The sequence below is a fragment of the Mauremys mutica genome, chromosome 15, assembly GCF_020497125.1.
Source record: "Mauremys mutica isolate MM-2020 ecotype Southern chromosome 15, ASM2049712v1, whole genome shotgun sequence".
Taxonomy (NCBI): Eukaryota; Metazoa; Chordata; order Testudines; family Geoemydidae; genus Mauremys; species Mauremys mutica.
Window position 1 is genome coordinate 1,680,777 of NC_059086.1, and position 23,393 is coordinate 1,704,169.

A 23,393-nucleotide genomic window follows, 5' to 3' on the forward strand; every position below is an offset into this window, starting at 1 on the left:
TTGGCAAGCCATTCACAGTCTTTGTTTAATCCTGAGCTGATGGTGTCAAATTTGCAGATGAACTGAAGCTCAGCAGTTTCTCTTTGAAGTCTGGTCCTGAAGTTTTTTTGCTGCAGGATGGCCACCTTAAGATCTGCTATTGTGTGGCCAGGGAGGTTGAAGTGTTCTCCTACAGGTTTTTGTATATTGCCATTCCTAATGTCTGATTTGTGTCCATTTATCCTTTTCCTTAGAGACTGTCCAGTTTGGCCGATGTACATAGCAGAGGGGCATTGCTGGCATATGATGGCGTATATTACATTGGTGGACGTGCAGGTGAATGAACCGGTGATGGTGTGGCTGATCTGGTTAGGTCCTGTGATGGTGTCGCTGGTGTAGATATGTGGGCAGAGTTGGCATCGAGGTTTGTTGCATGGATTGGTTCCTGAGCTAGAGTTACTATGGTGTGGTGTGCAGTTACTGGTGAGAATATGCTTCAGGTTGGCAGGTTGTCTGTGGGCGAGGACTGGCCTGCCACCCAAGGCCTGTGAAAGTGTGGGATCATTGTCCAGGATGGGTTGTAGATCCCTGATGATGCGTTGGAGGGGTTTTAGCTGGGGACTGTATGTGATGGCCAGTGGAGTCCTGTTGGTTTCTTTCTTGGGTTTGTCTTGCAGTAGGAGGCTTCTGGTTACACATCTGGCTCTGTTGATCTGTCTCCTTATTTCCTCATGCGGGTACTGTAGTTTTGAGAATGCTTGGTGGAGATTTTGTAGGTTTTGGTCTCTGTCTGTGGGGTTAGAGCAGATGCGGTTGTACTTCAGTGCTTGGCTGTAGACAATGGATCTTGTGGTGTGCCCGGGATGGAAGCTGGAGGCATGAAGGTAGGCATAGCGGTCGGTAGGTTTTCGGTATAGGGTGGTGTTAATGTGACCATCACTTATTTGCACCGTGGTGTCTAGAAAGTGGACCTCCCGTGTAGATTGGTCCAGGCTGAGGTTGATGGTGGGGTGAAATGAGTTTTTAATTTTTTTAAAAAAATCATTGATTTTTTTCCACCCTGATGAAAAGCAACCTTTAAAACCATTCGAACACGCACACGCCACATTCTTCAGATAGAGTTGGATGTATTCCTGGAGGTTTCATATAATCTTTTAATTAAAGATTAAGCTCTACTTCGTGGAGGGTTGGCAAGCCATATATGCAGAGAGTTTAAAACCTAATATTTTAAGAAATATATAAACCAACAGTTTGCAACAAAATACTTAAAAACAAAACAAAACAAAACAACCCCCCACCTGTCTCCTGCATATGCCTCTAAATCACGAACAACAATTTAAACGCACTTTTTAAACCACACACACAAAACACATTTTGCAGGGTAAAAGCCCCATTATTCCCCTGGCCGTGGCTGGGGAAAACAGCTTGAAGTTGCTGCTGCTCCATGCCAAACAGATCACACCTCTCATTATTAGTAGGACAAAGAGTGACATTATAGTAGGGTCAGGGGCGGCTCTAGGAATTTGGCCGCCCCAAGCACGGCGGCATGCTGCAGGGGGCGCGCTGCCGGTCGCCAGTCCCGCGGCTCCGGGGGACCTCTTGCAGACGTGCCTGTGGAGGGTCCGCTGGTCCCGCGGCTCCGGTGGAGCATCCGCAGCCATGCCTATGGAAGGTCCGCCAGAGCCGCCTGCTGCCCTCCCGGCAAAATGCCGCCCCAAGCGCGCGCTTGGCGCGCTGGGGTCTGGAGCAGGCCCTGAGTAGGGTGACCAGATGTCCCGTTTTTAAATGGACAGTCCCATTCACTGGGACATTTTCTTATATAGGTGCCTATTGCCCCCACCCCCCCACCACCACACACACACACACACACACACCTGTCCTGTTTTTTCACAGTTGCTCTCTGGTCACCCCTACATTATAGAATATACATGTTGAGAGTGCAGAAGGCAAGCAGCATAGCTGGTCTTGCAGTCCCGCAGCAGGCATTCTGGTCAAACTAGTTTCTGTTGTAAGGAGACAGTCTCCCCCTCTCAAAACCCCCTCAGGTTTTCATACCATCCTAACTCTTTGTTTCAAACCAAGGTCCAAGTCTGTAGCTAGCAGGCTGATTTGATCACTACAACTCGGCATTCATAAGGAATTTACGCAGCCTCTCCCCAAACGTTCCCTTTTGTGATCTGTGGGTCAAAATTAAGTTGTCTGCACAACTGGGATGCTTTGGGCTAACTTTTAGTGAAAAGACATTTTCCTCTTTTCAGTGACGAAGCAGAGCACTGCAGGGCCTTCTCACACCACTCACAAAGCTCCTTAGTATCCATGTTCCCTCTCCGGCCGGGAGGCCTTGCAGACGTCAGGGAACGAACGACTTAGGGTGTTTTTATCATTTTAAACATGTTTCTTTCCTGCTCAAAGTTCAGGTTTGTTTCAAAATGAAAATGGAGCTGGCGCAACCATAGTAAACACCCTACAAATCCTCATCGCTTGTAAATGTCTGAGCATTCGTGCGGCACGTTCTGATTTGATCCAAGTACGCGGGAGGTTTGTGAACCCCTCCAGCCTTTCGGTTTGGGGTCTGGCCCTTGTTTGGTTCTGAAGCGCTCTTATTTTTAAACTCTTAAGGACTTTGAGCAGCTAGACAGCCTGAACCCTCGTGTTTTATTTTATTTAATACATTAATCAGAGCTCCCCATTCCCACCCAGCCCTTACGGCTCCAGCAAACCTCATTACTGAGAACTAATCTGTTTAACCTCGGTGGACATAATGACATCTTGACTGAAGTCCACAGACTCACCGAAGGCGACAGAACCACCCCAGCTATTTCAGTAGGAGGTGGTTAAATCAAATCAGCTCCGGAGGGTTGAGTCAGCGCAATTGTATTCAAACATCCCGGAGTCAGACTGAAGAGTGGAGCCTTTTTTCCCTTTATTTTAAACACCTTTTGTGCATCCCCTTCAACCTCCCCAGGATTCCACGACCCACATTTCAGCCCTTTGCTGTAAATCGCTCTTTAATCCAAGGCCCAACAGCTGGGTTCTCACAAACGCTTTGCATTTAAAAGCCATTGGGCCCCAAAGCGAGGGGCCCCGTCACCATTTGTCTCTGATTTACGAACGGGGCCACGCAGAGCGTGGAACAGAAGCACAGACCGGCACCAAGCATCATGCGAGGTTTGTCCGCTGGCCAGTCTCTAACTCGATGCGTTAAGATTTCTTACAAATTGCCAAGTATCGGGGGAGCCGTGTTAGTCTGTATCCACAGAAACAACCAGGAGTCCGGTGGCGCCTTAAAGACTAACAGATTTCTTTGGGCAGAAGCTTTTGTGGGTAAAAACCCCACTTCTTCAGCTGCACGGTTGCCTTTTTCCTAGGCAGGGCACTGTAGGTCTTTGTGCGGCCCAGAGGGTCGATATAACGCACTACGGGGGTCCCCTCCGGGCTGGTATTTTTCTTTCAGACACCGTCAGGGTCTCGAGCGCTTTGCACAGCATTTGCCTTGTGCTGAATGGCCTCGGGTTAAGCACAGACATTGCATCGCTTAACTTACGGCACTAACCGCGGTTAATGAGCTGCCCAGGGCCCTCTGGAGTGCAAGTCGCACGGTCACGGCACCGCCGGGCAGGTGCGGCTCTGACAGCCCCCCAGGCTGGGGAACGCTGCGCCCTGAGCCAGGGATGAAGGACAGCGTGAAGAGCAGCATGGACACTAGACCCGCTTGGCACCGGCTCAGTGAGGTCCACTCCAAGGGTCCCCCTTAAATCCCCGTCCCCGTCCCGCTCGTCCCACTCGGCCGCCTCGCGCACAATCTGTCCCGGCCTTGAGCAACACCAAGCGGGGCCCACGTCACCTTCACGCGCTGGGGGAGCCTGAGGGGATGGGGAAGGGGGGTCCTGGGGGAGGAGGATCCTGAGGGGATCCAGAGCTTCTAGGGCTGGAAGGGACCTCGAGAGGTCATCGAGTCCAGTGCGCTGCCCTCAGGGCAGGACCAAATACTGTCTAGACCATTCCTGATAGATGGGGGGTTGGGGTGCCCAGGGGGAGGGGGGATCCTGGGGGGTTGGAGTGCCCAGGGGGATCCTGAGGAGATGGAGAAGGGGTGCCCAGGGGGAGGGAGGATCCTGAGGAGATGTGGAGTTGCGGTGCTCAGGGGGAGGGGGGATCCTGGGGGGTTGGGGTGCCCAGGGGGAGGGAATCCTGAGGGATAGCGGTCAGCGTGCCCGGGGGAGGGGGGATCCTGAGGGGATAGGGGTCAGGGTGCCCAGGGGGAGGGAATCCTAAGGGATAGCGGTCAGCGTGCCCGGGGGAGGGGGGATCCTGAGGGGATAGGGGTCAGGGTGTCCAGGGGAGGGGGAATCCTGAGTGGATGGGGGATCCTAAGGAGATGGGGGGTCAGGGTGCCCAGGGGGAGGGGGGATCCTGAGGGGATAGGGGTCAGGGTGCCCGGGGGAGGGGGGATCCTGAGGGGATGGGGGTCAGCGTGCCCGGGGGAGGGGGGATCCTGAGGGGATAGGGGTCAGGGTGCCCGGGGGAGGGGGAATCCTGAGGGCATGGGGGATCCTAAGGAGATGGGGGGTCGGGCTTCTCAGAGGGAAGGGAATCCTGAGGGAATGGGGGGATCCTGAGGGGATAGGGGTCTGGGTGCCCAGGGGGAGGGGGGATCCTGAGGGGATAGGGGTCAGGGTGCCCGGGGGAGGGGGGATCCTGAGGGGATGGGGGATCCTAAGGAGATGGGGGGTCGGGGTTCCCAGAGGGAGGGGAATCCTGAGGGAATGGGGGGATCCTGAGGGGATAGGGGTCAGGGTGCCCAGGGGGGGGATCCTGAGGGGATAGGGGTCAGGGTGCCCGGGGGAGGGGGGATCCTGAGGGGATAGGGGTCAGGGTGCCCGGGGGAGGGGGGATCCTGAGGGGATAGGGGTCAGGGTGCCCGGGGGAGGGGGGATCCTGAGGGGAGAGGGGTCAGGGTTCCCAGGGGGAGGGGGGATCCTGAGGGAATGGGGGGATCCTGAGGGGATAGGGGTCAGGGTGCCCGGGGGAGGGGGGATCCTGAGGGGATAGGGGTCAGGGTGCCCGGGTGAGGGGGGAACCAGAGGGGATATCGGTCAGCGTGCCCGGGGGAGGGGGGATCCGGTGGGGATAGGGGTCAGGGTGCCCGGGGGAGGGGGGAACCTGAGGGGATAGGGGTCAGGGTGCCCAGGGGGAGGGGGCATCCTGAGGGGATAGGGGTCAGGGTGCCCAGGGGGAGGGGGCATCCTGAGGGGATAGGGGTCAGGGTGCCCAGGGGGAGGGGGGAACCTGAGGGGATAGGGGTCAGGGTGCCCAGGGGGAGGGGGGATCCTGAGGGGATAGGGGTCAGCGTGCCCAGGGGGAGGGGCGAACCTGAGGGGATAGGGGTCAGGGTGCCCAGGGGGAGGGGGGAACCTGAGGGGATAGGGGTCAGGGTGCCCAGGGGAAGGGGGGAACCTGAGGGGATAGGGGTCAGGGTGCCCAGGGGGAGGGTGTATCCTGAGGGGATAGGGGTCAGGGTGCCCAGGGGGAGGGGGGATCCTGAGGGGATAGGGGTCAGGGTGCCCAGGGGGAGGGGGGATCCTGAGGGGATAGGGGTCAGGGTGCCCAGGGGGAGGGGGGATCCTGAGGGGATAGGGGTCAGGGTGCCCTGGGGGAGGGGGGATCCTGAGGGGATAGGGGTCAGGGTGCCCAGGGGGAGGGGGGATCCTGAGGGGATAGGGGTCAGGGTGCCCGGGGGAGGGGGGATCCTGAGGGGAGAGGGGTCACGGTGCCCGGTGGAGGGGGAATCCTGAGGGAACGGGGGGATCCTGAGGAGATGGGGGGTCAGGGTGCCCAGGGGGAGGGGGGATCCTGAGGGGATAGGGGTCAGGGTGCCCGGGGGAGGGGGAATCCTGAGGGAACGGGGGGATCGGGAGGAGATGGGGGGTCAGGGTTCCGGGGGGAGGGGGGATCCTGAGGGGATAGGGGTCAGGGTGCCGGGGGGAGGGGGGAGCCTGAGGGGATAGGGGTCAGGGTGCCCGGGGGAGGGGGGATCCTGAGGGGATAGGGGTCAGGGTGCCTGGGGGAGGGGGGATCCAGAGGGGATAGGGGTCAGGGTGCCCAAGGGGAGGGGGGATCCTGAGGGGATAGGGGTCAGGGTGCCCGGGGGAGGGGGGATCCTGAGGGGATAGGGGTCAGGGTGCCGGGGGGAGGGGGGATCCTGAGGGGATAGGGGTCAGGGTGCCTGGGGGAGGTCGGATCCTGAGGGGATAGGGGTCAAGGTGCCCGGGGGAGGGGGGATCCTGAGGGGATAGGGGTCAGGGTGCCCGGGGGAGGGGGGATCCTGAGGGGATGGGGGTCAGGGTGCCTGGGGGAGGGGGGATCCTGAGGGGATAGGGGTCAGGGTGCCGGGGGGAGGGGGGATACTGAGGGGATAGTGGTCAGGGTGCCCGGGGGAGGGGGGATCCTGAGGGAACGGGGGGCTCCTGTCCAGATGGGGGGTCAGGTTGCCCAGGGGGAGGGGGTATCCTGAGGGGAGAGGGGTCAGGGTGCCCGGGGGCGGGGGGTTCCTGCGGCGCTGGGGGGTCAGGGTGCCCGGGGGGGGGGGGCTCCTGAGGGGATAGGGGTCAGGGTGCCCGGGGGAGGGGGGATCCTGAGGGGATAGGGGACAGGGTGCCCGGGGGAGGGGGGATCCTGAGGGGAGAGGGTACAGGGTGCCCGGGGGAGGGGGAATCCTGAGGGCATAGGGGTCAGGGTGCCCGGGGGAGGGGGGATCCTGAGGGGATAGGGGTCAGGGTGCCCGGGGGAGGGGGGATCCTGAGGGGATAGGGGTCAGGGTGCCCGGGGGAGGGGGAATCCTGAGGGAATGGGGGGATCCGGAGGAGATGGGGGGTCAGGGTGCCTGGGGGAGGGGGGATCCTGAGGGGATAGGGGTCAGGGTGCCCAGGGGGAGGGGGGATCCTGAGGAGATGGGGGGTCAGGGTGCCCGGGGGAGGGGGGATCCTGAGGGGATAGGGGTCAGGGTGCCCGGGGGGAGGGGGGATCCTGAGGAGATGGGGGGTTAGGGTGCCGGGGGGAGGGGGGATCCTGAGGGGATAGGGGTCAGGGTGCCCAGGGGGAGGGGGGATCCTGAGGAGATGGGGGGTCAGGGTGCCTGGGGGAGGGGGGATCCTGAGGGGAAAGGGGTCAGGGTGCCCGGGGGGAGGGGGGATCCTGAGGAGATGGGGGGTCAGGGTGCCTGGGGGAGGGGGGATCCTGAGGGGATAGGGGTCAGGGTGCCCAGGGGGAGGGGGGATCCGGAGGAGATGGGGGGTCAGGGTGCCTGGGGGAGGGGGGATCCTGAGGGGATAGGGGTCAGGGTGCCTGGGGGAGGGGGGATCCTGAGGAGGTCTGGGGTCAGGGTGCCCGGGGGAGGGGGGTTACTGAGGGGATAGGGGTCAGGGTGCGGGGGGGGCGGGGGGATCCTGAGGGGATAGGGGTCAGGGTGCCCGGGGGCAGGGGGGATCCTGAGGGGATAGGGGTCAGGGTGCCTGGGGGAGGGGGGATCCTGAGGGGATAGGGGTCAGGGTGCCCCGGGGAGGGGGGATCCTGAGGGAACGGGGGGATCCTGAGGAGATGGGGGGTCAGGGTGCCCAGGGGGAGGGGGGGATCCTGAGGGGATAGGGGTCAGGGTGCCGGGGGGCGGGGGGATCCTGAGGAGATGGGGGGTCAGGGTGCCTGGGGGAGGGGGGATCCTGAGGGGATAGGGGTCAGGGTGCCCGGGGGAGGGGGGATCCTGAGGGGATAGGGGTCAGGGTGCCCGGGGGAGGGGGGATCCTGAGGGGATAGGGGTCAGGGTGCCCGGGGGAGGGGGAATCCTGAGGGGATAGGGGTCAGGGTGCCCGGGGGAGGGGGGATCCTGAGGGGATAGGGGTCAGGGTGCCCGGGGGAGGGGGGATCCTGAGGGGATAGGGGTCAGGGTGCCCGGGGGAGGGGGAATCCTGAGGGAATGGGGGGATCCTGAGGAGATGGGGGGTCAGGGTGCCGGGGGGTGGGGGGACCCTGTGGGGATTGGGGTCTGGGTGCCCAGGGGGAGGGGGGATCCTGAGGAGATGGGGGGTCAGGGTGCCCGGGGGAGGGGGGATCCTGAGGGGATAGGGGTCAGGGTGCCCGGGGGGAGGGGGGATCCTGAGGAGATGGGGGGTTAGGGTGCCTGGGGGAGGGGGATCCTGAGGGGATAGGGGTCAGGGTGCCCAGGGGGAGGGGGGATCCTGAGGAGATGGGGGGTCAGGGTGCCTGGGGGAGGGGGGATCCTGAGGGGATAGGGGTCAGGGTGCCCGGGGGGAGGGGGGATCCTGAGGAGATGGGGGGTCAGGGTGCCTGGGGGAGGGGGGATCCTGAGGGGATAGGGGTCAGGGTGCCCAGGGGGAGGGGGGATCCTGAGGAGATGGGGGGTTAGGGTGCCTGGGGGAGGGGGGATCCTGAGGGGATAGGGGTCACGGTGCCTGGGTGAGGGGTGATCCAGACGAGATTGGGGGTCAGGGTGCCCGGGGGAGGGGGGAACCTGAGGGGATAGGGGTCAGGGTGCCTGGGGGGAGGGGGGATCCTGAGGGGATAGGGGTCAGGGTGCCCAGGGGGAGGGGGGATCCTGAGGGAACGGGGGGATCCTGAGGGGATAGGGGTCAGGGTGCCCAGGGGGAGGGGGGATCCTCGTCTCTTAGTGGGCACGACTGGGAAGGCGAAGGGGGGCTTGACACACAGCGCGCTGGCGTCGGGGTGTCTGGGCTCGCTCAGGGAAGCAGCCACGCCCTGATGCTGGGGAGTACGGACCAGCTAAGCCTAGAATGTAACGACCAGGTCCCAGGACACCTGCAGTGGGGGGACGGGTTCCTGCAGAGTAACCGAGCCAAGCCCAAACGGGGCGATTTAGTGCACAGCACAGGCAGCGGCGCGTGTAAATGCACCTGAGGTGTGTGTGACACTGGCTGTGGGGTGCGTCCTACGCCCATCCCCTGTGCCTGCGTCTGGGCCACTCCCAGGGCCGGCTTTAGGCCGATTCCACCAATTCCCCCGAATCGGGCCCCGCGCCCAGTGACAATCCCTTCCCTGGCTAGAGGCGCCTTTTTCATTTTTACTCACCTGGCGGCGCTTTGGGTCTTCAGCGGCACTTCAGCAGCGGATCCTTCACTTTCTCTGGGTCTTCGGTGACACTTTGGCAGCGGGTCCTTCAGTGCCGCTGAAGACCTGGAGTGAGTGAAGGACCCACCGCCGAAGTGCCGCCGAAGACTCAGAGCACCGCCGGGTGAGTACAAGCCCCTCGTGTTTTTTTACATGTGCTTTTTTTTTAAGTCATCCCTGCCGGGGCCCCATCGAAACTGTTTGAATTGGGCCCTGCACTTCCTAAAACCAGCCCTGGCCAGTCCACGTCGCTTTGCTGCATGGCCAAGCCGGGAGCCCGAGGGAGGAAACCCGGAGGGGAGCTGGGCGCTGTGGATCCCGGAGAGCTGGAGGACGTGTTCTCCCGGAACTGGACAAGCTGCTCTGGAGAAGCCGCGTGGACGGGTCTCGGCGGGACTCCCAACACAGCGTGGGAACGAAAGGGGACGGCGTGGGCCGGAGGAGGGAGGGGGATGGTGCCCAGCTCGCATCCACCTATAATGGCGGCGGCCAGGGTGACCAGCCAGCAAGTGTGAAAAATCAGGATGGGGGTGGGGCGCAATAGGAGCCTATAGAAGAAAAAGACCCCAAAATGGGGCCTGTCCCTGTAAAATCAGGACATCTGGTCACTCTAGCTGCGGCCGCAAGGCCCCCAGAACATAAATCAGCACAGCGCCAAAACCCAAAGCAGCTGCCCCTGGTGAGAACATCTGGTGCCGAGTCCCCCTCCTGCCCCGCTCTGTGGTGTCTCCAGAGTTAGGTGCCATTTTCCAGCCAATGGTCAGTTTGCCAAAAAGGGCATTTTTCAGGGCACCAAAGCTAGTCACGAAGTGGGGTGAAATTCGCAAATAATTTCAGCCCCAAATTTGTTCTTTAAAATTTGTTTTGATCGTTTCGAACCGAAATGCATTGACTTTTCATTTCAAAACCACAGTTTGTTTTAAAATTCAGCCACAGTTTTTCAAACAAACCAAAAAAGGGTAAAAAAAACACAACAACCCACCCCCCATAACAAAACAAAACAAAAAACCAGAGAAATGTCATTGTGGACCGAAAGCCACTCCACAGAAATACACAAAAACCTTCCCACATTTTATGTTGGGTTTTTTTGTTTCAGATGTTTTCCATCCAAGACAATTTGTTGTTGGTTTGTTCTGGTGAGAAACTGGAAAAAAAAATCAGTTTAAAAACAAACCAAGTTTTGTCCCCCTGGATTTTTCGGTTTGGTCCCTGACCTGAGACGTCAATTATTCACTCGGCTCTAATTGTCTCTGTCAAACAGGGCTACTCGGATGCACCGTCTGCTACTGTCCCCTTTGCACTGGCCACGCATGAGGCTGCTCAGCGGAGAATCAGACTCATTCTTCCCACGGCAAAATGTAGCTCGATTTCTTCGTTGGTTCTTAGCCACCCTCTTCTCCTGCTTGACCCAGCTTTGTCCATCACATTTCCTGACACTGCCAAAGTCTCTGAGATCCTCAGCTGCACTCCAGCCGGCGATACTGGCTCCTCGTGGGCCCTCTCTGTTCCTGGCCCTCTTGAGAATCTTCCAATCCAACCGTCACTTTCCTAGCACAAAATAAGCCACATCCTCTGCTGGGCTAAATCAGCGTGATCCCATTGCCTTCCGTGGAGCTTAATCCAGAAAAACTACACTGAACTCAATGGCATTGCACCCCGGTACAAATGGTGTAAGTGAGAGAAGAATCGACTCCTAGGCGGCCGTCCGATAGCCATCCATTTATTGTTTGCATTGTGATAGCGCTCAGGAGCCCCCGGCATGGGCCAGGCGCCCATGGTGCTAGGTGCTGTACAAAGACAGACCACAAGGACAGTGCCTGCCCCAATGGGCTTACAATCCAAATCTAAGGCACGAGACAACAGACGGCTAGAGACAGTGCAAGAAAACAAGGAGACGACACTGCTCAGCGTGCCGGGCAGTGGTTAGCAGGTTTTGGTAGGCGTGATGGAAAAGGAGAGTGCGGGTTATATTCCATCCAGAACCTCGCCCACTCGCCCCAAATGGGTCCAGTTCTGCTCTCAAGGAAATCAGTGTAAACCCAAAAAGCCAGTGGAATTACTCCAGATTTAGAGCAACACAACGCGGAGCAGAATTTTCCACCAAGCTGCCAGAAAAGATGCTGGTCAATGCCACGTAGCCAAAGCGATAGAGAAAGTTGCACTGTAGGGTGTATTTTAAAAGGTGCCAGGAAGAGGTGCCAGGAGGAGAAACCCACCCCCCCGGGCGATACAGTCCTACTGACCTAGCTCCGGTGTGGGCAGCGCTAGTTTGGCAGGGAAGCTTCTCACATCGACATCGCTAGCCCAGCCTGGCGAGAGGCAGCAGCTAACCCAATGGGAGAAGTTCTCCCGTCAGGATCGTAGCGCTACACTGGCGCGGCTGCAGGTTTTTAAGTGTCAACCAGCCCTCAGGCGCCACAGAAGGCGAACGTGTTGTGCAGACAAAACTACACAGGATCTTTTCAGGGAGCAAGACAAAGATGCCACATTTATTATGGTAACAATCTGATTTATGACCATAACTAATATCTTAATCTTTCTACACACACATTATACCTAATGCCTACACACACACACACACACACAGAGTCACACACACACACCCCCATCAGATGTTCTGCAGCTGCTGCATAGTTACCAGTCCTGAACATAGCTCGAGTTTGTTAGGTGTTAGTTTGAATCCAGAGTCTCTAGGTCTTGCTGTGTCAGGCTGCCTCTAGGTTTGGTGATTGATCACCCGTCAATTGCAGGCCTGACTGTCAGCCTGGGATCTGGCTTTGATCTTTCTTCTATTGCACCTTTTCTCTTTAGGGTGGACTCTGCTCACTTTGTTAGGGCTCTTGTCTGCAGCTTCAGCCAGTGGGGTTTGAACTCCATTTCATCAGGACAGGCTGGGGCTGGAGGTGGATTCCATCACCCATACATGCCTCAGTCACACATCTAAACTAAACTAATAAGATTACAGCAGGGTTTGTAAAAATGAAGGTTGGAGGAAGCTTTTACAAAATGGAGTGAGCGTTTTAAAATGGGCTTTGAATTACAATATGGCAAACAGTGAACAGAAGTGACAATGTAGGCAAGTGTAGTGAACAGAAGTTACATTAATAAAGTGAACAATTAAAAACAATTTCATTTATCAGTTCTACAAACGGAGCCCTTTCTGCAATCCAAGCAGCTGTGGAGAAAGGTGGTGGCCGCTTGGCAGGGCAGCGCTGAGGGTTAACAGAGGGTTCCCGGTTGCGAATGCAGGGCTGAGGAGCTGGCTGGCGTGTGCCTTAGGAGAAGGTTAAGAGAAGCCGCCGTGGAGGGAGGAAGATGAGCGACAGGCTTCTTGGGCACAGAGCCTGCTGGAGTGGCAGGCAAGGGACAGATCTGACCCAACACACTGGATGCCTGAGTGGGAACTGGGCTCTGTTGGAAATTGGGCTCATGAGGGTACGGACACCTTCATGGCTCTCCCCATGAGTGATCTCCACCCCATACGAACGCACAGGCCCGGGTGGTGCTCCCTGACCATCTAGCTGCGTGAAAAGGTTTCTATTTAAAAGGGGAGTGCTCACCCCCCCTCCCCTGTGCAAATGGGAAACCTAAGCCCCCCTCTAGCCCTGAATGGCCGTTTCACACAGCCAGAGGGACCCTATTGGCTCCGTCTTCCGTCGGGTCCTGTTCACAACATGGTAAAGGGTTGGGTCTTTCACTCCCCATCCCCTGTTGCCCAGCAGGCCGTGGGCGGGCCGGCCAAGTGTCGAAGGGGGAGTTGGGCCCACCGGGTAGAGCTGGGTGCAGGGTGGGCGGACTCCAGGAAACGAGCCGAGGGTCAGTAGAACCGAAGCCAAATGCCAGCGCCGGCGGGGGGTCAGCCACAGTCGTAAGCCAGGGATCAGGAGCGGAGAGACAGAAGCCAAGTGCTGGCACCGGCGGCTCATCCGGAGTCGGGAGCCAGAGGGTGGAGCTGGGGGTTGAAGCCAGAAGTCTGAAGGAGGGAGCAGAAGGTGCAGCAGAGATGAAGCAGGCTGGAGCGGGGCTGGAGCGGGGCTGGAGCAGGGCTGGAGCAGGGCTGGAGGAGGGACAGGAACAAGGGCTGGAGCAGGGCTGGAGCGGGGCTGGAGCAGGGCTGGAGCGGGGACAGGAACAAGGGCTGGAGCAGGGCTGGAGTGGGGCTGGAGCAGGGCTGGAGGAGGGACAGGAACAAGGGCTGGAGCAGGGCTGGAGCAGGGCCGGGAACAAGGGCAAGCACAGCTGTGGCCTGGCATGCGTTGGGCAGCCTCTGATCTGCTGCAGGGGGCCAATAAGCCGAACTGCTAAACTAGCAGCCAGTCAGCGGCTGTGGCCACTCGAAATGTTCATGCTGTGTGGCGGGGCTTGTGGGTGGCTGAGCAGCGCGGTAAGCCAGGGAGCAGGCCAGCAGCCATCCCCGGCTGCTCTGGCCCCTGACATCCCCAGGTTGGTCCCTTCCCTCCCTCCCCAAGGCTGCCCCCAGGAATCCCGTCTGCTCCGTGGGGCTGCTAGCGCGGGAGCAGGCAGATCTCGTAGCTGCGGGGCAGGGTGGCGAACCCGACCAGCCTCGGGGAGATGTCGATGTCCTTGGGCTCCACGGGGGAGCGGAAGCGGAAGTTCTGCAGGATGCTGGTGAGGAAGAGGAACAGCTCCATGCGTGCCAGCATCTCCCCGAAACAATACCTCTTCCCTAGGAGAGAGGACAAAGGAGGCGTCATGGCCCGGCCGGAGCAGGGCGCCAGGGGCAGGTGGGACTCTGCGAGGGGGTCTCCCCCCTTGTCCAAACTCTGCCCCAGTCTGGAGCAGCGGCGGCAGGGCTCTCGTGAGGCGAACGGCCAGACTGCGGGGAGGCAGGGGATGCCACTAGGACCCAGAGTGTAGGAACTTGTGTCTGGTGCTGGTGCAGATGTTCTCTCTAGATGCACAGAGCTGGTGGAGGGCTGGGCTGGAGGCAGGGGGCACAAGAGACATAACAGGCAGGCAGGAGAAAGGGGAGAGGGAAGAACAGAAAGCAGCAGGAGCCGCAGGGAGAGAGAGGAGGAGGAGCCTCTTATGTACCTCTGGAGCACCCCCGGAGCCTGGACTGATTCACACCAGCTTCTCCGGGAGCTTCCTGGCTCCTGCTGCTTCCCTGAACCCACTTGAGGAGAACAGACAGTCAACTGAAGTAGTAGGAGCCAGTTAGACCCTTAAGAGGCTGAGATCTTCCCTCACTCAGGCCCGGCTACCAGCCTGCTTATTTGTCCCCTTCAACTGAGTGTTGAGAGCCGCTATACCTGGCACAGAACAGCAGTCACGAGTGAAAGAAGAAAACGCCCCTCTGGGGCAGCATTCAGAAAAAGAAAGAAAGCAAAGGAAGCTTTTCTATCTAAGCAGGAAGGAGCTCTCCTGAGATACAGAGACACACATGTTCACGCTGAGCCTTCCGGCCCCAGCGAGGATGTGAGTGGTGAGGAGATGCCTGATCTCCCAGGTAGTCAGAGTGCAGGAGACCTGGCAGCTACTGCAGCATCCATTCCTGAAGAAAAGTGTAGCTCAGAGAAGAGTGTGGTGGAGGCACAAGAAACAGCTGCTGCTGAGTTTAGTTCCTTAAGAAGCAGCAAAGAATCCTGTGGCACCTTATAGACTAACAGAAGTTTTGCAGCATGAGCTTTCGTGGGTGAATACCCACTTCTTCGGATGCAAGAATACCCACTTCTCTGCTTGCATCCGAAGAAGTGGGTATTCACACACGAAAGCTCATGCTGCAAAACTTCTGTTAGTCTATAAGGTGCCACAGGATTCTTTGCTGCTTCTACAGAACCAGACTAACACGGCTACGCCTCTGATACTAGTTCCTTAAGATGATCCAGGACTGTGGACCCACTTGAGCAGTAGCCCAGGGGCCTTCCTTGTACTGCCTGGGCCACAGCAAGTGAAAAAGAGGCCATGGCTTAGGCACTCAAAACCCCAGAATGCTGCAGACTGGTTTTGTTGCAAACTCCTCCAGTCTCATGTTCCAGCCACATTGGGTTCTACAGGAACAAAGGGCTGGAAACATCTGGCTAGAAATCTGTCATGCCGTGAGAAGGCAGCAAAGCACCAGAGAGCTTCCAAAAGTGGAAAGAGCTTGTGTCTATGGGACATTTGTGTTCACTTGAGTGACCAGTTCTGTGGCACACAGCTGATAATTACCCAGATGTGTCCATCGGCCTCACCTGAGGTCAGGGCGCCGCTGTGCTAGGTGCTGGACAGACCCACGGGGAGAGACGGGCCCTGCCCCAAAGAGCTCACAAGGCCCCGAGTCCCCACGGGGCTTCAGTGCAGACCTACCCCCGAGTGTGTGAGAACAGCCCCCTTGACCTCAGTGGAGTGACACTGATTTACACCGGCTGGGGATCTGGCCCCCTTGACCTCAGTGGAGTGACACTGATTTACACCGGCTGGGGATCTGGCCTCACTGACTCCAGTGGAGTGACACTGATTTACACCGGCTGGGGATCTGGCCCCGCCAACTCCAGTGGAGTGACACTGATTTACACCATAGGGGTGATTTGGCCTCACAATTCTCTGCACGCAGGGTGAGGGCTAGTGGCCGGGTGGCCGGGCCAGGCCCGGATCTCGCTGCTTGGGACACTGGGAACCGAGCTCTGCGGACAGGGCCGCCCAGAGGATTCCAGGGGCCCGGGGTCTTCGGCGGCGGGGGGCCCTTCCGTTCCGGGACCCGCCGCCGAAGTGCCCCGAAGACCCGCGGCGGGAGCCCCCCGCCGCCGAATTCCCGCCGAAGCGGGACCCGCCGCCGAAGCGCAGCCCGGTGTTCGGGGCAGGCCCCGCTTTGGCGGTAATTCGCCAGTGGGGGGTCCTTCCGCCCCTATCCACCCCCCGCAGAACACCCACAATCCAAACCCCCCCATTCCCTGCCCCCTGACCGCTCCCCCAACCTCCGCCCCCTCCCTGTGCCCTGACTGTCCCCGGGACTCCCTGCCCCTTAGCCAACCCCCCCAGCCCCAGCCTCTTACCCCCGGCTCCCTCCTCACCCGGCGCCTCAGCGCCTCGCCCAACAGCTGCAGCGTGTCCCCGGCGGGGCCTGAGCCCCGCCCCGCTCCGAGCCGCGTGGGGACGGGGCGGGGCTGGGAGCTCCACGCCGAGCGGAGGCAGCTGAGCTCAGCCCGGAGCTCCCAGCCCCGCCCCCTCACCACGCGGCTCTGAGCGGGGTGGGGCTCAGGGGCCCCGGCGGAGACTCGGCGCTTGACGCGCTGAGGCTCCAGGAGAGGGGCGGAGGCGGGAGCCTCAGCTGTTCTCTTGGGGGCCCCTGCGGAGCCCGGGGCCCGGGGCAAATTGCCCCCTTTGTCCCCCCCTCGGGGCGGCCCTGTCTGCGGCGGGATTCCTACCTATTGAGAAGGGCACGAAGGCGTCGCTCTTCTTAAACTGGCCGTTGCCATCCAGGAAATGGCCGGGGTCGAAGGTGTCGGGGCTGCTGAATTGCGTGGGGTCATACAGCACGGATCCCAGCATCGGGTACACCTCCGTCCCCTGCGGGAGGAGAAGGCCACAAGCAGCAGGGATTAAACGCAGATAACCCACAGCGCGGATGTTGGGGCACCATTCAGGGTCATTCTAACCACGGGCGGAATTTGCAGCAAAAGCAAATATTAAATCGCAGGAGCCTGGTCAGGCCACAATCTGACGGTCACGTCTCGGCACGTGTCTCCCAACGCCCTCTGCTCTAGCTACTGCACTCGGCTCCTCCCGGAGCTGGGAAGGGAACCCAGGAGTCCGGACTCCTCGTTCTCACCACGCTGCCCCTGCGGATTGACACTGAGATTGCCAGCTCTGTGGGGCGGCGTCTTTTGTGTGTATTTGTACCGCACCGAGCGCGGTGGGGTCCTGGTCCGTGACCGCGGCTCCTCGGCACAATGGGAACACAAAATACAGCCAATAACAATCCTGGGCCAGGCCCTCAGCGGCTGTGCCTGCATTGATTACACAGCGTGAACCTCCTGGCTTTCCGTACCCACCGTGTGCATTCTAAGATGGCACTAGAAGTCAGGCTAAGGGTATTTATCCACATGAATGAGTGTTATTGTTAGGTGTATTACGGCACCTCCCAGAGGCCCCAGCTAAGATCAGGGCCCCATCGTGCCAGGTGCTGCACAGACCCTGGTGGAGATTGGGGTCCTCTATTGTGCCAGGCGTCGTGCAGAGTGAGCGATATTCCCTGTCCCAAAGAGTTTCCAGTGTAAATAGCAAAAGGGGGAGGGATCACTAACACCATTTGTCAATGTGTGTTCATTAACGATCTGGAGGATGGTGTGGACTGCACCCTTAGCAAGTTTGCAGATGACACTAAACTGGGAGGAGTGGTTGATACGCTGGAGGGTAGGGATAGGATACAGAGGGACCTAGACAAATTAGAGGATTGGGCCAAAAGAAATATGATGAGGTTCAACAAGGACAAGTGCAGAGTCCTGCACTTAGGACGGAAGAATCCCATGCACTGCTACAGACTAGGGACCGAATGGCTGGGTAGCAGTTCTGCAGAAAAGGACCTAGGGGTTACGGTGGACGAAAAGCTGAATATGAGTCAACAGTGTGCCCTTGTTGCCAAGAAGGCTAATGGCATTTTGGGTTGTATAAGTAGGGGCATTTCCAGCAGATCAAGGGATGTGATCATCCCCCTCTACTCAGCACTGGTGAGGCCTCATTTGGAGTACTGTGTCCAGTTTTGGGCCCCACACTACAAGAAGGATGTGGATAAATTGGAGAGAGTCCAGCGGAGGGCAACAAAAATGATTAGGGGGCTAGAGCACATGACTTATGAGGAGAGGCTGAGGGAACTGGGATTGTTTAGTCTGCAGAAGAGAAGAATGAGGGGGGATTTGATAGCTGCTTTCAACTACCTGAAAGGGGGTTCCAAAGAGGATGGATCTAGACTGTTCTCAGTGGTAGAAGATGACAGAACAAGGAGTAATGGTCTCAAGTTGCAGAGGGGGAGGTTTAGGTTGGATATTAGGAAAAACTTTTTCACTAGTAGGGTGGTGAAGAACTGGAATGGGTTACCTAGGGAGGTAGTGGAATCTCCTTCCTTAGAGGCTTTTAAGGTCAGGCTTGACAAAGCCCTGGCTGGGATGATTTAGTTGGGTTTGGTCCTGCTTTGAGCAGGGGGTTGGACTAGATGACCTCCTGAGGTCCCTTCCAACCCTGAGATTCTATGATTCTATGATTCTATGATTCTATGTGACACCTGGGGGAAACTGAGGCACAGGGCAGCAGCCAAGGTCACACAGTGAGCCAGAGCTCAGAATAAAAGCCAGGTCCTGTAAGTCCCTGCCCACTAGGTCACACGACTTCCCAGAGGCAGGCTGCGACGGGGTGTGCATACCCCGCACTGGACGAGATAGGGCTGATCCCACATTAAGTCCCGCCCCTCGGACCGAGCTGGGCATGCTCCATGTGCTGCCTCAGTATAAAAGGGAGCAGCCCAGCTCGTTCTAGGCTGGCCACCGACGAGAAAGGATGCTTGGTGGAGGCTCCAGCCCAGGGGCTGCTTCAGCCCAGACTGCAGAGCCAGAGACCCTGGGGCCCAGAGCGGAGACCTGTTGCCTACGGCCGGGCGGCTGGCGTCGGAGTCCCAGCCAGCTGCTGGCGCCGAGGCGCTTGGAGCCCTCGACGGTGAACGGAGCCCGGCATCAGGACTCACGGCAGGAAGTGGCCCAGGGAGGCGGGGTGAGCGGTACCTGCCACCCAAGGAAAGTCAGCATGTGGCGGTAGGATCCCCGCTGGCTGGGTGCTGACCACACCCACCAGTGACAGGGCCCTGGGCTGGGACCCGGTGGAGCAAGGAGGGCCCGGGACCCCCTACCCTGGCTGCCCCAGGACGGCGACCCCTGACTCTGGCTATTAGGCCACACGGCTCTGCACCCGAGGGCAGCTATCTTGACTCTGGCCACTGAGCCGGGCTCGTTCCAGTCTAGGGTTGTCTGGCGATCTGGTCTCACGATCCAAAAAGAGGACGGGGTGCGCACACCCTGCGACGCAGGCGTAGACCCAGGTGTCCTGAGCTCCAGCCCTGTCTGCGGCACTGCGCCGGCCTCCAGAGAAAGCGACAGTGCTGAGCCCTGCACAGCCATGGGGCGGGGCGGGGGATAGACGCCCCAGGACCCTACCTTGGGAATAGTGTATCCCCGGAACTGGGTGTCCCTGGTCACCCGGCGCGCCAGGCCCATGGGGATGATGTCAGAGAACCTCTGGAACTCATGGATGACGGCGTCGGTGTAGGGCATCCGGCTCCGGTCCTCCATGCTTGGGGCGCGGTTCCGCCCGATCACCCGGTCGATCTCCTCGTGGATCCTTTCTGCAGAGACGTCAGCACAGCTCAAAGGGGGGCCCTGTGCGAATCCAGGCTGACCCCCGGGGAACCGAGATCAGAATCTGGCCCTGCCCCCACTGCCGTCAGAGGGTGGCTCTGGATTAGCCCTGGGGGAACCGAGATCAGAATCTGGCCCTGCCCCCACTGCCGTCAGGGGGTGGCTCTGGATTTGCCCTGGGGGAACCGAGATCAGAATCTGGCCCTGCCCCCACTGCCGTCAGGGGGTGGCTCTGGATTTGCCCTGGGGGAACCGAGATCTGAATCCAGCCCCTAGAATTGGAATCTGAAATAGCCACACTGACCTGGTGTTCCCTGACCGCCGGCTTCCTTTGGAGTGACACAAACAGGACACAAACTCACTTCCGAGCTGTGACTCTCTGGCCCCATCCGGAGCTGGTGTAAATGGAGGAACCGCCGCTGCCCTCAGCAGAGCCCGGCTGATTTACACCAGCTGAGGATCCGGCCCTTTGTGGTTCCTTTCTCCTCCCTTTGCAGTTACCTTCGATCTCCGGGTATTTCAGCAGGAGGAGGAAGCCGTAGCGCAGGGTGGTGCTGACGGTCTCCGTCCCGGCGAAGAAGACGTTGAGCGCCGTCAGAACAATGTTCTTCAGGAAAAACTCAGAGGCAGGATTTTCCTTTTCCTTGAAAAGAACAAGGGGGGGAAAAATCACAGGCTAAAACCAAAGAACTCTGGGGATGTGGCTAAGCTCAGAATCCGGCTGTGACTCCATTGCTCTGCATCAGTCGGGGTCTCCGTTGTGCCGGGCGTGGCCCAGACAGGTAGCCAGCGACTGCCCCCCTTCCCCCCATCACCTTCCCACAACCCCCCTGCCGGTACCTGCTGCATTTTGACCAGGAAGCAGTCGATGAAATCCCGAGGGGAGTTGGGGTCCAGGGTCTCCTGATTCGCCTTCACCTTCCTCTCGATGAACTTCTCCAGCCCTGCCAGCTGCTTGAACGCTGCGCGCTGGGGGCCGGGCAGGTAGCGCATGGCGCCCGAGAACATCTCGTAGAGCTGGGGGGCAGGGAGAGCGGAGACCCCGCTGAACACAGGGTGGGGTTGAGAGCCCCCATACACATCCTCTACCTGTGCCTCCATCCCCGGACCTTCCTTCTGGCTCTTTATCTCATCCATCCCTGCAGATCTCACTCCCTGGGCTGGCTGGAGAGTCCCCTAGTTAATCAGCTCTCCCGCCCTATCCCTGCAGCCTGGGCCAGGCAGGTCTCAGGGCCCTGGGCCTCACAGCCACAGGATCCCAGCAGCGGCCGCACCACCAGTGCCAAATCCACAGGGAAAATCACCTCTCTGCGCCTACTGGAGATTCCCCTGTTGATCCCTCCCAGGATCGCGTTCGATCTCACGTCCAGCTGATGGTCCACCATGAACCCCAAATCTTTTTCAGTCACTGCTTCCCAAAGCAGAGTCCCCCATGGCATGTGTGCGGCCGACTGTCTTTGCTCCTGGACGGATCTCTTTACACTTAGCTGTACTGACATGAATGTGGTTCGCCTGTTCCCAGCTTATCAAGCGATCCGTGTCGCTCTGTACCAGAGAACTTCCCTCTTCATTATTTACTCCCAATTCATGGGCCATCTGCAAATGTTATCAGTGATGATTTGGTGTTTTCTTCCAGGTCATTGATAAGCGTAGGGCCTTGAGAAATAGACCCACTCAATGATAACGACCCCCTTTGCTATTACATTTTGAGATCTATCAGTTAGCCAGTTTTTAATCCATTTCATGTGGGCCATGTTCATTTGATTGCTTTCTAGTTTTCTAATCAAAATGTCATGCGGTACCAAGCCAAACGCGTTATAGAGATCTGACTACAGATTCCATCAGCACTATTAACTTCAACCACACTTGTCACCTCCTCAAAAAAAGATCCCAAGTTGGTTTGACGGGATCTTTTCTCATACACCCACAGTAATTTGCATTAATTACATTTCTCTCCTTGCGTTCTTTATTAGTCAAGTCCCGACTCAGTCACTTGCCTTTGATCAAGGTCAGACTCACAGGCGATAACTACCCGGATCATCCCATTTACCCTTTTAAAAATTTGCCACACCTTAGCCCTTTGCCAGTCGTCTGGCAGTTCCCCGGTAGGGTCCCCACCAGCCCTGTATTACAAGGGATGTCCCTTATGTCATGGTGTGGCCTGTACTCCATCAGCCCAGGATGCTTTTCCTCCTGTATTGCAACAGCAGGGTGCCAGTACTCACGGGGGCATCTTTCCACTCCTCCAGGCTTTGCACACAGTCCTGTGCAGGCTCTGTGTGCCGTAAAGCTGCACTGAAGGGCCAGGGTCGGGGGGGGGGGGCTGTCTGGCGGAGGGGGGGTCAGTACTCCCTGAGGTGTAGCCTAGAGTTACCACCTTTGAACTGCAAAAAAACCCGGCACCCCCACCCACAAGGCAACTCTGCAATCGCCTTCCAACAGCCACTTCTAGCATCCAGACAGAGAACGTCACGGGGGCAACCAGGTGTTTGTTTTCTCAGCCCGTTTTGCCAGCCGGTCTTTGCCAGGCTGTTCCGCTTCGCCAGCTGTCACTGAATGTGCAATTTCTGATGCGAACCTTTTCCCCCCGGGGGTGTAGGAGGATCACTCGCACCATCGCCCTGACCTGCCGCTAGTTATTACGGCTCGCACGTCTCCTCCCTCTCTCGCACGCCCACACGGGGCACTGCCTGTGGGTGGGCAGACGGCTGCCGTCGTTTCGCCGGGTGTGAGCTGTGATCGCTTTAACTGCGGACGTGGGAGAGCGGCAGCATCGTTAGCCGGGCAGAAACGTTTCACAGTAGCGAGCCCGTGTATTGTGAGATTAATGCAAATCTTTAGAGCCACGTTAAAAAAAAACAACCCCAAACCAGTAGGTTAAATTATTTTTCTGGCAACTGGCAAATCCATAAACCCCCCCAGCCAGGCTGGTAAAATACCAGCCAAGCGGTAACCCTGGTGCAGTCTGCCCGCTTGCAGAGTCTCTGCCGTCGTCCCCAGCAGCAAGAAACACTCCCGGCGAATGTAGGTGAGTCCTGCTTATTATGAACCATCTCGGGATGGGGCGAGGGGTATCAAAGCGGCCCCTTCGTTTGGAGATGCAGTGTTTGGTGCCCTGCCGCCAGCACGCCAAGCCTCGCTGGAAACGGGTACGACTGGCCCGGCGGGGGACTCAGCCGGCTCTTTGGAAACTTTCGCTGTGTGATCTGTCAGTTCAGACCCGGCCCCGCTCAGAGCTCCTCGGGGCTGGCTGCAGGACTGTGGTCATTAGGAAACCGTCATCTCTCCATGCCTGGGGGGTGTCTGTGCTGGCAGCGCGGTGCCTGCAGCGTTTGCCTCTCAAACTCTTGTCCCCCAGAATCATGCTGTGCTTTCTCCTACGCCAGCTCACGCCCCCACTGGTGCTTTCTCTGGGACATGGCCTGGGGTGCTCCCCCCCCCCCCGCGACGTACCTGCCCCCAGGCCGTGGCGGTGAAGTTGAAGCTGTCCATCATCATGTGGAGCAGGGAGAGGAACTCCTCGTCCTCGTAGTCAAACCGGTCCCCGAAGACCACGGAGCTGATGACGTTGGACACCGTGCGGCTCAGGAAGTAGGTGGGGTCAAAGGGCAAACCTGGGGGGTACAACCAGCGTTGGGTGGGGCACAGGCGAGCCGGGGGGCTGTGCCACGGACCGTCTCCCCTCCATGGATCCCACAGCCAGGGCAGGGCTATCTGATGGGGAACCGAGGCCCAGAGTGACTAAGCCCCGGTCAGACAGGCAATCGTCGGCGGAGCAGGGAACTGAGCCCACACCTCGAGTCCTAGGCTAAAACCCCACTCGCTGGCCATGGGTAGGGCCCCATCCCGCTCCGTGACTCAGTTTCCCCATCGGCGCAGTGAACGTTATGACACTGACCATCTTTGCAAAAGTCCACAGGTAAGAACCACCAG

At 58.8% G+C, this 23,393-nt stretch overlaps 1 protein-coding gene and 1 long non-coding RNA gene across 2 annotated transcripts in view; one reads left to right on the forward strand and one right to left on the reverse strand.

The window, feature by feature from the left end:
• Window positions 1-13,746, forward strand: part of LOC123350076 — a 26,799-nt gene extending 13,053 nt beyond the window's left edge. Inside the window, exon 2 of the long non-coding RNA XR_006573706.1 lies at window positions 13,561-13,746. This is a non-coding gene — a long non-coding RNA (uncharacterized LOC123350076). The remainder of the gene's footprint in view (window positions 1-13,560) is intronic.
• LOC123350069 (cytochrome P450 2A13-like) overlaps window positions 13,315-23,393 on the reverse strand; it is a 14,747-nt gene continuing 4,668 nt past the window's right edge. Inside the window, exons 4-9 of the mRNA XM_044988422.1 lie at window positions 22,914-23,074; window positions 20,301-20,477; window positions 19,962-20,103; window positions 19,260-19,447; window positions 16,485-16,626; window positions 13,315-13,804 (exon numbers count right to left, since the gene is read on the reverse strand). Of these exons, the coding sequence (XP_044844357.1) occupies window positions 13,623-13,804; window positions 16,485-16,626; window positions 19,260-19,447; window positions 19,962-20,103; window positions 20,301-20,477; window positions 22,914-23,074 (992 nt within the window). The 3' untranslated portion in view covers window positions 13,315-13,622. The remainder of the gene's footprint in view (window positions 13,805-16,484; window positions 16,627-19,259; window positions 19,448-19,961; window positions 20,104-20,300; window positions 20,478-22,913; window positions 23,075-23,393) is intronic.